We start from the raw sequence: 13,754 nt of genomic DNA, 5'->3' as shown, positions 1-13,754 counted from the left end.
ATTGTGTATGCCTTAACTTTGTCTATAATCCAGAAGGAATAATCATATCTCTAATTAGATTCTAATAAAGGTTGGCATTGAGCCAATAGAATTCTCTTGATTTTCATTTATCACATCTTAAGTCTATTTTAACAAGATACCATATAATTAGTGCAAGGGTGATTCTGACTCTCGTTAGGTTTTCCTAAACTTAAAGAAGATGAAATAGAACCTCGAATGCACTTCTTGGGCACACATGTGAACCACAATGTGAACTATCGCATTTGCCAATTTGCTTGTAGGTATAGACGTGAATCCTTGCATGCAAATGACGACACCAATATACTAAAATGTGGATGGAGAAATGAATAGGGGAATTGGATCCCCAAAGTACACAATAACTGAAATCAATAATTTTCCCAAAGATTTAGAAAATCTCTAGAGTTCTTGTGCATGTCGAACATATATTTAGAAACACTTCACACTCGATTACAAAACTTCTCGAGGTTTTAAGACATCCGATATGACTCCTAAAACGAGTGTTTTTTCGAAAATGTTCCAAAAATTCTTAAAATTTCCAAAGAGGTTAAAAATATTTTAATGAGTCTACTGCGATAATTTCATAATTTTTCGGGCTACGAAGCTCAAGATATGAGCATTCCAATATAAGTCGTTTTTCAAACGACCCCAAATTTATGCAAAAATAATATTTTTATTGAAAATAATATTTTTAACCATTCCTGAATTTTTGAAATTTTTTTAAAATCATTTAGTGGCTCTAATTGAAGAAACAAGGTTGTTTGGTATAAAAGTAACGAAACAAGCTTTAAAAAATTTCCCAAAAATTAGAAATTAAAACTTTATATCCAAAATTGGATGAATATAAAGTTGGAGGGTTGATTTGGACGTTAGCAATAGTCTAGAGATCAAATTATCGTTTTGAAGTGAAGAAGATCAAGATCTCTCCTGTGGTAAATTATCAAGGACACGATGAAACAAGTAAGATTTAAGACTATATCTTAAACGATGCACTGTTTCAAGTTGAACATTTATTTGTCTTTTTATGCAACAATATTCTTTCTTGCTTTTCATAAAGAAAACTGAGTGAAAACTCTTTTATAATCAAAGTTAGCCTAATTGAACTCATTTTGGTTGCTCATCTCATTTTATGAGAGGACCTGCGATGAGTGTCTAGAAAAGTGGTAGTGCGATATTTTTAGGTTATCGAATCGCTTCGCTCATTTGTTTCAATCTTTTGGTGCAATTAGGAAACTCTTGGTTTTGTAGACCGGAAAGAGTAGATTGAGGTCGGGAAAGAGGAACTTATAGATTATTAATCTCGATATATCATTTTAAATGGGATGAATAAACACTTGAATCCGTTAATAATAGGGTGGACGGGTGATGATTTTTCATTGACAAGAATCAACCATTTTTTTAATTCAAAGGTGTTTCTCTACCATCTTCATTAAAGAATTGTATTTGATAGCCAATTAACCATGAAACTACATCCCATAGATAGGTCACTCATACATAAAAATTCAATTAAATATGAGGGAAATCTTACACCCTTGTAAAGATTAAGAATCAAATATTTTCATTTTGATTTCTCATGTCTCGTAACTTATTTTACTCCCGAATCTCATAAAATAACAAAGATTGAACTCTCCTCGGAGGTTGTCTCGTAAAAAAATAAAAAAAATATAAATAAAAAATAAGGCTCAATTTAGGGTAGTTTTGATTTTTAAGAATCATCACTTGTTTTTTTTCATGAAAACCGAGAAATAATGATATTGCGTCAGCATGCGCAAATAAAGATATTTCAACTAAGTTCGATGTTTAGTAACACATAAGAAAGACATCGGTGATACGTCTTTCGTGCTCGTATTACGAGTCTCCACTCTAAGTCTCCCCGAGACTTAATCTTTCGTCTAAAATTATTACCTTTATACTCCCACCTATGAGAGGGAATAGACAAACATTTTGTAGCAGAGGATTTCACCTCGCATTTTGTAACATGTGATTCAAATGAAAATGAAAGGATAGCAAGTGTACTCACAACAAAAGCTAAATTCGAACAAATACTTAAAATTATAATTTCGAGATCAATTTTCAAATAAAGATATGCGGGATTTTCATTTTATTATATTTTATAGATTATTATTTGTATTTACAAGAGAAAGATGAAAAAAAAAAGGAAAATCAAACATGTCTTAAGAGCCGTGATTGCTTAGAAAAAGACTATGTCCTTCGTTTTCTCGGTCACAGGGCAAGCTCGCTCGGTCACTTGCCTCAACCGCGTCGGTCAGTAGGCAGACTGGGGCATATTTTTCTGGTCAATCAAAAAATGGGATGGCTTGGTCGTTTAAAGTGCAATTTAGGAAAACTTTTGTGAAGAAAATCTATAGACAAATGTGTTATCTACTCACGGTCTAAAATTTAGTTCATTTAAAGGTATACACAATTTACAATTGATCATCAATGTTTGTCCAAATTCAACTTTTCAATGTTTCAAAAATTTCTTAAATCATTTGGATTTAATTTTTTACACAAGTTAGAAAAATATGACCAATAATCATTCTAAGTAATATTTACAACATCAAATTAAGTTGACGAGCTATAATCTAACATAATCCAATACGCTCATTTGAAACACATAGTAGGCAAAAAAAAAAAAGTTATTAAAATCTCAAATAAACTAATAAATAATATGTGGAAAAAAAACTAATTAAACCAATAAATTAACTAAAGTGGTGACAGTGAACTAAACCACAAAAATTGGAGATATTTTTTGCAACTCTGAAAAAGTTTGCAGCAAAGTTAAGCCACAGTATATTACACAATGAGATAGATTATGAAAAGAAATCCAATACATTAAACTAATAAATAATATAAATCTATATGGTGTTCATCAAAATTCTGACTAAAGAGTTTAGCTCATCATTATTCATCATCGGAGTCGCCAAATGTTATTTTTGTAGCTTTCGGAGCATTTGGGCCAATCTCTTTAAAATGCGCTCCATAGAGTTTTGATTCCTGCATTTCAATCATTTGGAATTTAATGAATGCAATCAATTAAAGTTCTCAACACAAACATAAAACAAGGATGACCGGATCAAATATTTGTCCTAACATCATTAACACATAACATTTTTAATTCAGCATTCACAAGAAAATGAAATTAGGAGTGAGGACCACCTAATCCATCCCCATCCCCATCTCAAGGGAAAATACATCATACATATATAAAAGGGAATTTAAACCTAAAAGTATCTTTGGGGATTTCAAAGTTAATTTCCCACTACATCCATCCATTTTATGTGAACCTTTGGTATTTGCCACTACTACCCTTCAAAAAATTTAGACTTTAGGTAGTTTATATATATATTTTTAATATATAAAAAGAAGGGTATTTTAGTAATTTTGTTGATGATTTGAAAGATTTTATTTAAAAAGCAATTGAAAAATGGATAATAAGTTATTTAAATTAATCATTCATGAAACTAAGGCCTAGATAAAGTAACATAAACAAAACAAAGAAGGAAAAGAAAAACAATGAGATATGGTGTTTACTGCAAATTTAAGACTGGAAGAGGGAAAAAGAATAAGAGAATGCATACCTTCTTCTTGACATGAGTACCAAAATTTAGAAGAGCATCTGGCACTACTTGGCTAGCCTCCCTGAGAATATTTACTAATTCGCCAGCCAAAGCCTGAAATGATTAACCATATTACTTGTTCAAAAAGCATCATAAAAAAATATAAGGGACTCAAGATCATTCAAGAAAGAATGTGGCAAATTACCTTGTTTTCCTTCATAAAAAATGTGTGGGCCACACCCTTCTTACCAGCACGTCCTGTCCTTCCAATTCTATGCACATAATCCTCAGTTGTTAAGGGGAAACTATAATTTATTACAACTTCAACATCTGGAATGTCTAATCCTCGAGCTGCCACATCTGTTGCTATCTGCAAATGCAAATCTGATTAACTATCTAAACTATTTATTCCAGGGGATGAAAGTAACGTGGAAAATGGGATCCTTGTGACCATGTAATCATTCCTTCTCAGCCAATTCTACATAGTTCTTTCCATTGTCTAAACTTGAATCAAGGAATAACCAACTCAGATCAATTTCCATGCAGCCCCATTTGGAAACACTTATTATTTTGTATTTGTATCTGGATAAGTTTTCCAATACAGAAATGTTTGCAAACTAAAGTCACACATTCAAAACTTTATTTTTTAATCTGAATACAGATTGAAATACAAAAACAGTAAGTGTTTATATTTGTCATTTGATTTGTCCATTGAAAATTCTCAGATAAAATACAGATTAACTAGTTTTATTAAAGCTAGGAAGAATTAAGAAGTACATCATATTTGATTATAAGGATATTTATTTCCTAATAATACTCAGGCATATATAAAACCATAATCATTTGTGTAAAATATACTCCAGACAAGGAATATATTATAATTATAGGGGGAAAATGCAAATTTTGCATCAATATTTCATTTAGAGAATCAAAAACCAAAATCACCCTTAAAACTATCTGATTGTTTTCATTAAAATTTATCTGCAATTCTAGTAAGATAGTGCATATTTAAGTTTTGAAATTCATACATAAAATATTTATACTTGGGATGCTACATGTTTATAGGATAGGCATGCATTTTTTTTATTTGGAATACTATCCTGAAAAATCTAGATTTCTAATGTTTGTCAAAAATCACAATGATTAGAAAATAAACTTTTTTCATGATCTAGAGAATAGTTTAAATTTTGATCTTGAAAAAAAAAATCTTTATAACAGATGAAGCCAAAAGTCAAACTATAATATGGATCATAATCAAGAAAATAATTTGGATCATGATTCAAGAAAATTCTTATACCAAACGAAAAACAAATCATATCTTGTGACAGATTGTGATAAAAAATGTTGGTCTTCAATTAGTAGGAGAGCAAACTTGTTCCAATTAAAATAGTTCATGAAATATATGCTTTTTCATAATGATAAATGGAGCTAGAACAATTGATTTGCTTGAGAGTATTAATATCTAGCATTATCCATAAAATGGTCTGTCACAAATTAGACAAGATATTAACTTCAAAATGAAGAGTTAAGAAAGGAAAAGTACAACATTATGCTTGACTATTGAAGATGGTGATAATGAGCTTGCATGAAAAAATATGTAAAAACAAGGTCTTCTTTTTACATAAAAAAAAATATTAACCTATGTCCACCAGCCATGGGTAATTTATGTTACATGCTTGACAAACCTAGTTAAAGTAACTGCTTAAGTACTAATAATAATTTGTATCAGCAAATTGCAAAGAGTGTATGTTGAACTTACTGTGAATAATAATTGCTTCAATCATGGATATCAACATTAACAAATCCAATAGCTTCTTGTTATCAACATTTTTTAGTGGAACCAGCATGATAATATAACTGTGGAAAAAATACATACCAACAAAGGACAGGTTGCTTCTTTGAATAAATGTAGCGCTTCAGTGCGAGCATGTTGGGCTTTGTCACCATGTATTGAAACTGATTTCCATCCCCTGGAACTCAATGAAACAAACATATTATTTATGTTTTTCCATTAGAACATCAAAAACATATTATAAATTTAAGATAGAGAGAGAAAGAGAACATCAGACATTTAAAATCAGTAAATTCACCTTCTCTGAAGCATATTTTCCACTCGTGAAGCTTCCTTCTTGTACAAGACAAAAACCAGAACTCGGTTTCTAATAAAAACATTGGAATAAAAATAAGACCATGTTCACACAGAAGGAAAAATAACTAGCTCAAACTCAAAGAAGATGTCAAAATCAGGAAACTTGGGGACGATGGATTTTATGTGAACGACATAAATTTCTGTTTCCTTTTGAACAAAGCTCAAAAGTTGTATTAATGCCTCCATATCATTGAAAAACATGACAGCGTGAATTTGTAAATAGCATATACAAAAGAGATATAGCGATACTTTTACATGGCTAAACTAACAGTGTACAAACATAGTGGCCCCATTTTGGAATACTTACTGTTTTTGTTCCTGTATCAAGATATTTCCAAATGTTTCAGTATCTAGAAACAACGGGTTCCAGAAACAGAAATTTCCAAATGGAGTCACTAGACTTGTCTTTTTTTTAACAATGATATCAAAAATATTTAAAAGGAAAAGAAACATTAAGCTTAAGAAATGATACCTTTGGGACTTGTGGTACTTTTCAAGTAAACTGAGGAGACGCTCATCACGAGCTCTATCTTCCAAAACCTACAAAGTAAAAAAAATTAAAATAAACATCTAGTAAAGTTTTCAGTTTAACATGGTCAACAAACCAATGGATGACCAACTAATAAGGATACCTCAACAATCTGCATGACATCATGATTGGCAGCCAAATCTTCTGAACCAACCACCACCTAAGGTTGAACATATTTTCTGGTTTAAGGAGAATCCCCAAGTTCTAGGTAATAGTTATGAAAGATGATAAATACTTGTACCTTAACCGGATTAGCATCCATAAATTCTTGAGCTAATTGATGGACTATTTGAGGCCATGTAGCACTAAACATAACTACCTGGCGCGCTGTATGTAACAAGAATGTCAGATTTCATGAATGATTTCACATGTTTACAACTAATGATTTCTCAGCCACTTAAAAGACACAATACAAATCATGCCCCACCATTGTTCTTCAACAAGATCATGTCAGCAATTAAGAATGCAAAGAAAATCATACATTAATGGATAACTCAGTTGCTAACACAAACACAACATGTTACTGTGACTCATTAATGAATAACTCAGTTGCTAACACAAACACAACATGTTACTGTGACTTTCAACTCCAAACCTGTGTTTGGCATGAAGGACAACACTATGGAGGCGGTATAATAATTCCAACAACTATTTCAAAAGTTGTACCTACTACTATTTTATTTTCTTATTTCTACTACATACTACCAATATAAAAAATTTATATACCCAGTATCCCTATTTACCAAACAAATTTAGCCTATATCACTAGCATTTTCGCATATGCCTATACAATTTATACCTTGTATGGTTAACCCTATTCTTGTACCCCCTTACCAAATGGGGTTTGTCTCCAAACATTTAGATAAATTGAATAGAATAGATTTAAATATTAGGAGCAACATCTTTCCAGAAACTTATAAACCCAAAATAAAGTGTCAAACAAAGAAGGCAGATTCTATCCATAATAACTATCTTATATCTGATTCAATCAGATGCAAGAAATTTTCAAACTAATAGATACATTGTGGATGTTCTTGCAATATGATTACTTAAATACAAAAATGGAGAAGAAGATGAAAAAAAGCAAAAAGAATAACTTGGAACATACCAGTGCAGGTCTGGCTCAAGATTGAACGCACCTCTGGCTCAAATCCCATGTCAAGCATGCGATCAGCTTCATCTAGAACCTGGAAAGATAATGTCAGCCCAAAATAACTAGTCTTAACCCTCATCTTGTAGTCTATAAAGAGGAAAATTGACTTTCAGCCAGATCAGCTGTCAACCAATATCATTCATCCTTCAACAAACTATGTGATACTGTTATTTATTTACAGCTTGAGTGGATTGAAGTCTTAACCATACAACCTAAAATAACTAAAATCCATATCCATGGTTCAAAGTATAAAAGGCATGATTTCATTGGGCATACCATACAACCCATCCTATGAATATTTTGAAAGCTACATCAATTTATTAATCTGCATAATATTTGATATAAACCACAAGGAATATCAATAGTATGGGTACAAAACATAGTTGTAAGCACCTTACAAAGTCCTCCTGTCTTTTGCCCATGTTTATCAAAAATTGGAATTCAATTATTTGTCTTCATAAAGAGTGAGTTTGCGGTATTGTAGGTATATTTATAAAATTTCGTTATTATTTAATTAATCAACCAATACAATCCAAATAAAGATATGTATAATAGTAAATAGTGCAAAGCAAAAAGACAACATGTCTTAAAATATAGACAGACAGAATACACATTTAGACATAAAAAAGTGATATACTCACAACAAAATTGACTTCGTTTAGGCAGCACACTCCCATCTCAATCAAGTCCCTCAGGCGTCCAGGAGTTCCAATAACAATATCCTTTGGGATAAAAAATGAAAGAAAAAAATATATGTCAGGAAGTAATATATAAGCATTCTGAGCAAGATATCAATGATCTCAATATTCGAATTTTTGCATGGAATTTCAAGAACTAACTACATAATTTCCTAGAACAATTTCCAAAAACCTTAAATTATATGGACTGTCTATTCAATCAATAGAACAAAAGATGTCTAAAAATAGAGAAATCTTCCTTCACATGATTTTATTATATTTCAAACAACCGATCAATAAACGGATCAATATATAGATATTCCAACTGCAGCTTCTAAGAATAGTGTAATAATATATCAAAGACCAGAATTTTTAAGGAGATAACACTGCAATTTAAACAGACATATATATAGTATAGGGGGCATCAATTTCAGCATGATCACCTCAAACACATATTACTGCAAAGTAAAAATTCATGAAACACAATATTGCCAGAACAAGATTACACCATAAATTTGCATAGATTTTTTTTTAGAACAACATCCCACCGCCATGACCTCCGACTTCAATCAAAGTGTTATAGGATCGAACTTGAGACCCCGGCCTCTTAGTTTAAGACTCGTAAACTTGCATAGATTATTAATGTATTCTTAGCAGAGAAAAATGGTATTCTATATAGAAAGTGATGCATGTTAGATTGTATTTAGGGTTTTTAAGTGAGTGGGACTTTGCTAGTGCAATTGGAATTTTATTAAAATTATTATAAATAGTGCAATTTTGTATTGCAATAGGCATATATGAAAATATTGATGTTAATCTCTCTCTCATCTTCCAGCCGTTTTGGGCATTTACATTCTCATCTAATGAATATTTCTTCATTTTTTCTCATCTTACAGCTGATTCTAAAAAACCCTAATTTCTACAAGGTATCAAAAAGTATAATAAAATCAATTAAGAACTATGCCAAATTTAAAAGAGAAAGAAAACAATCTTACAACACCAGACTTCAGAGAAGATATCTGGGGTCCCTTGGAAGTTCCTCCATAAATACAAACTGATTTAACACCACAATGCCGTCCAGCATCAGACAGGACATCTGAGATCTGAAATGATAATTCAGGCAGTTGGATGAGCATGGCAGTGTGCAAAGCGGTAAGATTTCAAAACTAAAATACTTATAATAAACAGGCATAACATTTTTTCTATGCAAAGACATCAGCATGTAATTTGTCCAATTCAACTTATCGTTAATATTCCCTTTACCAGTCGCACTTATATCCATTCATAATGATATTCTTTCCTCAACATCTACACACTTGTTTCAAATATAATTTTCAAAACCCACAAGTTATGAAAATTTGAATCTCGGGTAATATTTTTTACAATGGAGCCCTTATAAAGTATGTTATCAGTTGTTGATTTGTAATGCATTGGGCATAATAAACAAAATAAGCAAACATATATTCGCAATGCAATGCCCGGATCATGCTAACAATATATTATATCATTGAAATGACCAATAACTATCTCAAGGGGACTTCTATAATCTCAAATCTTTTTCATGTAAATTGACACAAAAACTTCACCCAAATAGCAAGCATTAAACAGATATTAAGCAATAACTAATCAATGAATTACTAACCACTTTTTCAAATAATTTAACATATGATTAACAGCTTACCTGTTGAGCCAGCTCCCTCGTTGGTGATAATACAAGACAAAGAGGATTAATCTTTTTAGATGTTTGATTCTTCCTCTTGTGAAGAATATGAATAATAGCCGGCACTCCAAATGCCAAAGTCTTACCTGATCAGTAAACAAAACATCAAATTAACATATAACGAGATAACCAACAAAGGAAGATATACTAATCAAAAGCGCATAAATACCTGATCCTGTTTTAGCAATACCAATAAAATCTCGGCCATTCAATAAGAAAGGCCAAGCCTGGGATTGAATTGGTGAGGGTCTATCAAAAGTCTTGCAGCATTCAAGCACATCCTTTGGAAGTCCAGATTCTGCAAAAGATTTCAACGCAGTATACTTCGTATCTGATATACTCTTGCCGGATACAACTATATTACCATCACTGCGTCTCTCCTCTTCCCCAGTTATCTCTTTGATCTTAGGAGCAACGAGCTCCCCACTTAAGCTCGTGCCTTCACTCTTCTCCTCGGAACTTTTCTTATTTTTCTTTTTCTTCCCAACCTCAACTGAAGCATTAAGATTTCCAGTTTCCAATTCTTCAGTTATAGACTCGGATTCTCTGTCTCTTTTGTGCTTGTTCTTCTTTTTACTCACCTTAGTAATCTCTTCGGACCCAGTGGTTAACTCTTCCCCTCCATTATCTGCCTTTTTCTTCTTCTTATTCACAGATTTTGGGAGAGTTTGAACTTCTTCAAATTCCAGTACCTGTGCTTCTTCTAATCTCTTGCCCATTCCTAAAGTAACGATTTGATTGAAAGGAGAATTGGGAATGCTTCAGCTCTTGCTTTGATAGAGTTTGCTCTTGTTCGGGGAGAGAGTTGTGCGGGGAGGGAGGTATATTAGTATATATATTGGGTTCTAGGGTTTAAAAAACTATGACCTAAATATTGGAAATATTACCAATTTACCCTGCATTTACAGAAGATATTCATATATACCCTCTAACAGAATAACATACGGCAATTATCCTCCAACTTATATGCAATTTATGATTCAAAAATCAATAAAACCGTCAAATTCTTTTTTTTTTATTCAAAACCTTTTTTTGATTTCAAAACTATTTTATATATATATATAAAAGAATGATGTTTAATTTCGATTTTTATTGGTTTGTTAAAGTTATATATATATAAATATAAATAAAAGAATTTATATATATCGGTTTCTAGGTTGACTTTATAGATAAAATTGAAATGAATAAATTTAAAAAATAATATTAAAAATAATATATATAAATCTTGAATTTACAACCTAACATGATAAAGTATACACTTTAACCAATTATACAATTAAGATTTTATATTTTAATTACAATATCAAATTTTATTGATAAAATTGAAATGAATAAATTTAAAATATAATATTAGAAATGATATATATAAATCTTGAATTTGCAATCGAACATGGTAAAGTATACACTTTAACCAATTATGCAATTAAGATTTTATATTTTAATTACAATATCAAATTTTATAAATATGTAAAATTGTTAACAATATAAATTTAATATTTTACTTATCAAATTTTATAAATACGTGACATTGTTAACTATATAAGTAATCTATATAATGATTTTGCTGGATTGAGAATTATGTTTAATATTAATATATATATTAGAGTAAATAAATATTTACATCAATTTATAAATTGACCTATCTAATTGCTAGCAAGGATTTAGGGTTGCAATAGAACTTTAAGACCGTGACTTTTGTGAAAAGTTTGGATTGGTCCTAAATTTTGCTTGCAAGAGTTGATGGAGATGGAAATCCTAAAGTGAATGAAAAGATGATATTCCACCTATTGTTAAGTGACATGTGGCAAGTGAGGATAAGGGAGTATTTTTATATCTAGAGACATATTAAATGTTTGACTTTTTAAATAATAAAATATTAAAAATAAAATAAAACATGGTAGCTGATTGATGTCCTGTTCTTCGGTCGTGACTTTTTTTAAAAATTTAAGAAATAGAAAAATGAAATGATGGGTAATGATTTTAAGAAGGTAATATTAAAAAAATATTGATATATATAAATAAAATAAAAAATAATAATTTAAAATAAAAGATATTTTTGTATTTTAGTTAATAAAATTAATAATGTGATTGATGAAAAGTGATTGATTGGAAAATTAATTTGGTAAATATTAAAATAAAAATATTTACTTAACAAGCCTTATTTAGGATTTTTTTTTATCTAGGATTTTTTTTAAATATCTTGTTGGATAAAAAAATTGAGTTATTTATTAAAATATTATTTTGTATTTAAAATTTAAATTTAATAAAAAAAAACTAACTATGTTTTAAGCGATTTAATGATTAATATTTATTACTAATTTTTTTATTTTATCAACAAAATCAATGATATTTGTTAGAAGTAATTAATCAAAAATATAATTTTTTTCATTCATTTTTAAATAAATGATGGGACAAAAAAGAGTTTTTTGAAAATTTAAAAATAAAATATTATTTTTTTAATTATTTAAATAATCAAAACTAATGAAACATCAAATCACATTTTGCCAAAAAAAAAATAATAATTTTCACCCTCAAAATTATCACAATTTATTATTTTATTTTTTATAACTTTTTATAAAAAAAATCATCAAACACTTCTAAAGTTTGTTCGGATAAGGCCATAATAATATTATATGAAATATTTGTTGGGATCACAAATTAATTGTCACTTGCTTTACAACAAAATGATCAAATATGGTAGTAACTGTCAGCTTGATTAAGACGATGAAAGATAAGTTATAGAAATTTAGAGAGGGAGGATGGGAGAAACATTTGGACGACGTCAACACATTTTGTAGTCGGCATATGATCCCAATACCGAATATGGAAAAATATGAGAACTCGTAGTCGAAGCAGACGTAATGGACAAATGATTACTAATTTTCATCACTATCGTGTTGAAAGTTTTGTGAGGTATTAATTTTCATCACTCGTGGTCAAATAATCTATTGAATTTTATTGTTTTATAATAGCATTTTTTATTCGTTTTTTTATAATAGGTTCTTGATACAATGATTCAAGAGATGAGCAATCGTTTTTCGGAATCAACTACGGAGGTACTTACTTGCATTGTTTGTTTAGATCCAAATGACTCGTTTTCTCAATTTGATATTGGTAAGATACTCTACCTTGCTGAACTTTATCTAGAGAATTTTTCGGTAACTGACCGTATAGTACTTGAGAACCAACTTCAGACTTACATTTAAAATGTACCAAATAAATTTTCTACACTAGTGAAAAAGCGTTCAAAACCGAGAGTATAATCTCTCGGTAATGACCCTATATCTCTCGGTATAGACCTAATACCGAAAGTTTGGGTAACTCACGACATTCGTCGGTATTGCCACTTTCGGTAATATAATTAGGTGTTTACCAAGAGATATTGTAAATTTATCGGTTTAGATACCAGAAAACTCTCGATTTTGACCTTTCAATAAAAAACGAGAGTTATTTGAAAAACTCTCGGTTTTTCCCTTTCAAGGAAAACCGAAAGTTTTCCAAAAAACTCTCGGTTTTTCCGTTTAAAATAAACTTGAGAGGTATATGGAAAACTCTTGGTTTTTCCCTTTCAAGAAAAATCGAAAGCTTTCCAAATAACTCTCGGTTTTTCTTAAAGTAAAAAAACCGAGAGTTTTCCAAATAACTATTGGTTTTCCTTGAAAGTCAAAAACTAAGAGTTTTCTTTATAACTCTCAGTTTTTCTAGAAATGAAAAAATCGAGAGTTTCCTTTTAACTTTCGATATTACCCCTATAAAATGTACAAAATATGCCGATTATTTTATGCGCAACCAACACCAAAACATGTTCAGCCAAACCAATATATATACAAATAACATTCATAAACCAAATGACCATTATCATTCAAAAATTCTAATTCAAACCAATCATCCAAACAACCTGTTGTTAGATAAAATTAGACCGGTTCACATAACCTAACTTAAATAAAC

At 30.2% G+C, this 13,754-nt stretch overlaps 1 protein-coding gene across 1 annotated transcript; it reads right to left on the bottom strand.

Moving 5' to 3' along the window:
* Nucleotides 1-2,685: 2,685 nt before the first annotated feature.
* LOC124925799 (DEAD-box ATP-dependent RNA helicase 5) lies at nucleotides 2,686-10,613 on the bottom strand. Its single transcript, XM_047465904.1, has 13 exons — nucleotides 9,976-10,613; nucleotides 9,768-9,892; nucleotides 9,082-9,189; nucleotides 8,051-8,131; nucleotides 7,365-7,443; nucleotides 6,498-6,583; nucleotides 6,360-6,416; nucleotides 6,200-6,267; nucleotides 5,669-5,737; nucleotides 5,455-5,548; nucleotides 3,784-3,948; nucleotides 3,600-3,692; nucleotides 2,686-3,015 (listed from the first exon to the last, which is right to left on the bottom strand). The coding sequence occupies exons 1-13, from the start codon at nucleotides 10,523-10,525 to the stop codon at nucleotides 2,923-2,925; spliced, it is 1,668 nt and encodes a 555-aa protein (XP_047321860.1). The 5' UTR covers nucleotides 10,526-10,613; the 3' UTR covers nucleotides 2,686-2,922.
* Nucleotides 10,614-13,754: the final 3,141 nt, after the last annotated feature.

Source organism: Impatiens glandulifera, chromosome 2, assembly GCF_907164915.1.
Source record: "Impatiens glandulifera chromosome 2, dImpGla2.1, whole genome shotgun sequence".
In the NCBI taxonomy this organism is placed as follows: Eukaryota; Viridiplantae; Streptophyta; class Magnoliopsida; order Ericales; family Balsaminaceae; genus Impatiens; species Impatiens glandulifera.
Note: the sequence above shows the minus strand (reverse complement) of the source record. Positions and strands in the feature narration are given on the sequence as shown.

Coding starts and splice junctions, on each gene's coding strand:
- LOC124925799 (XM_047465904.1), bottom strand. CDS start 10,525: ATGGGCAAGAGATTAGAAGAAGCACAGGTACTGGAATTTGAAGAAGTT. Junction 9,893..9,975: donor TATTGCTAAAACAGGATCAG/GTATTTATGCGC, acceptor TTTACTGATCAG/GTAAGACTTTGGCATTTGGA. Junction 3,949..5,454: donor AAGCAACCTGTCCTTTGTTG/GTATGTATTTTT, acceptor TTGCATTTGCAG/ATAGCAACAGATGTGGCAGC.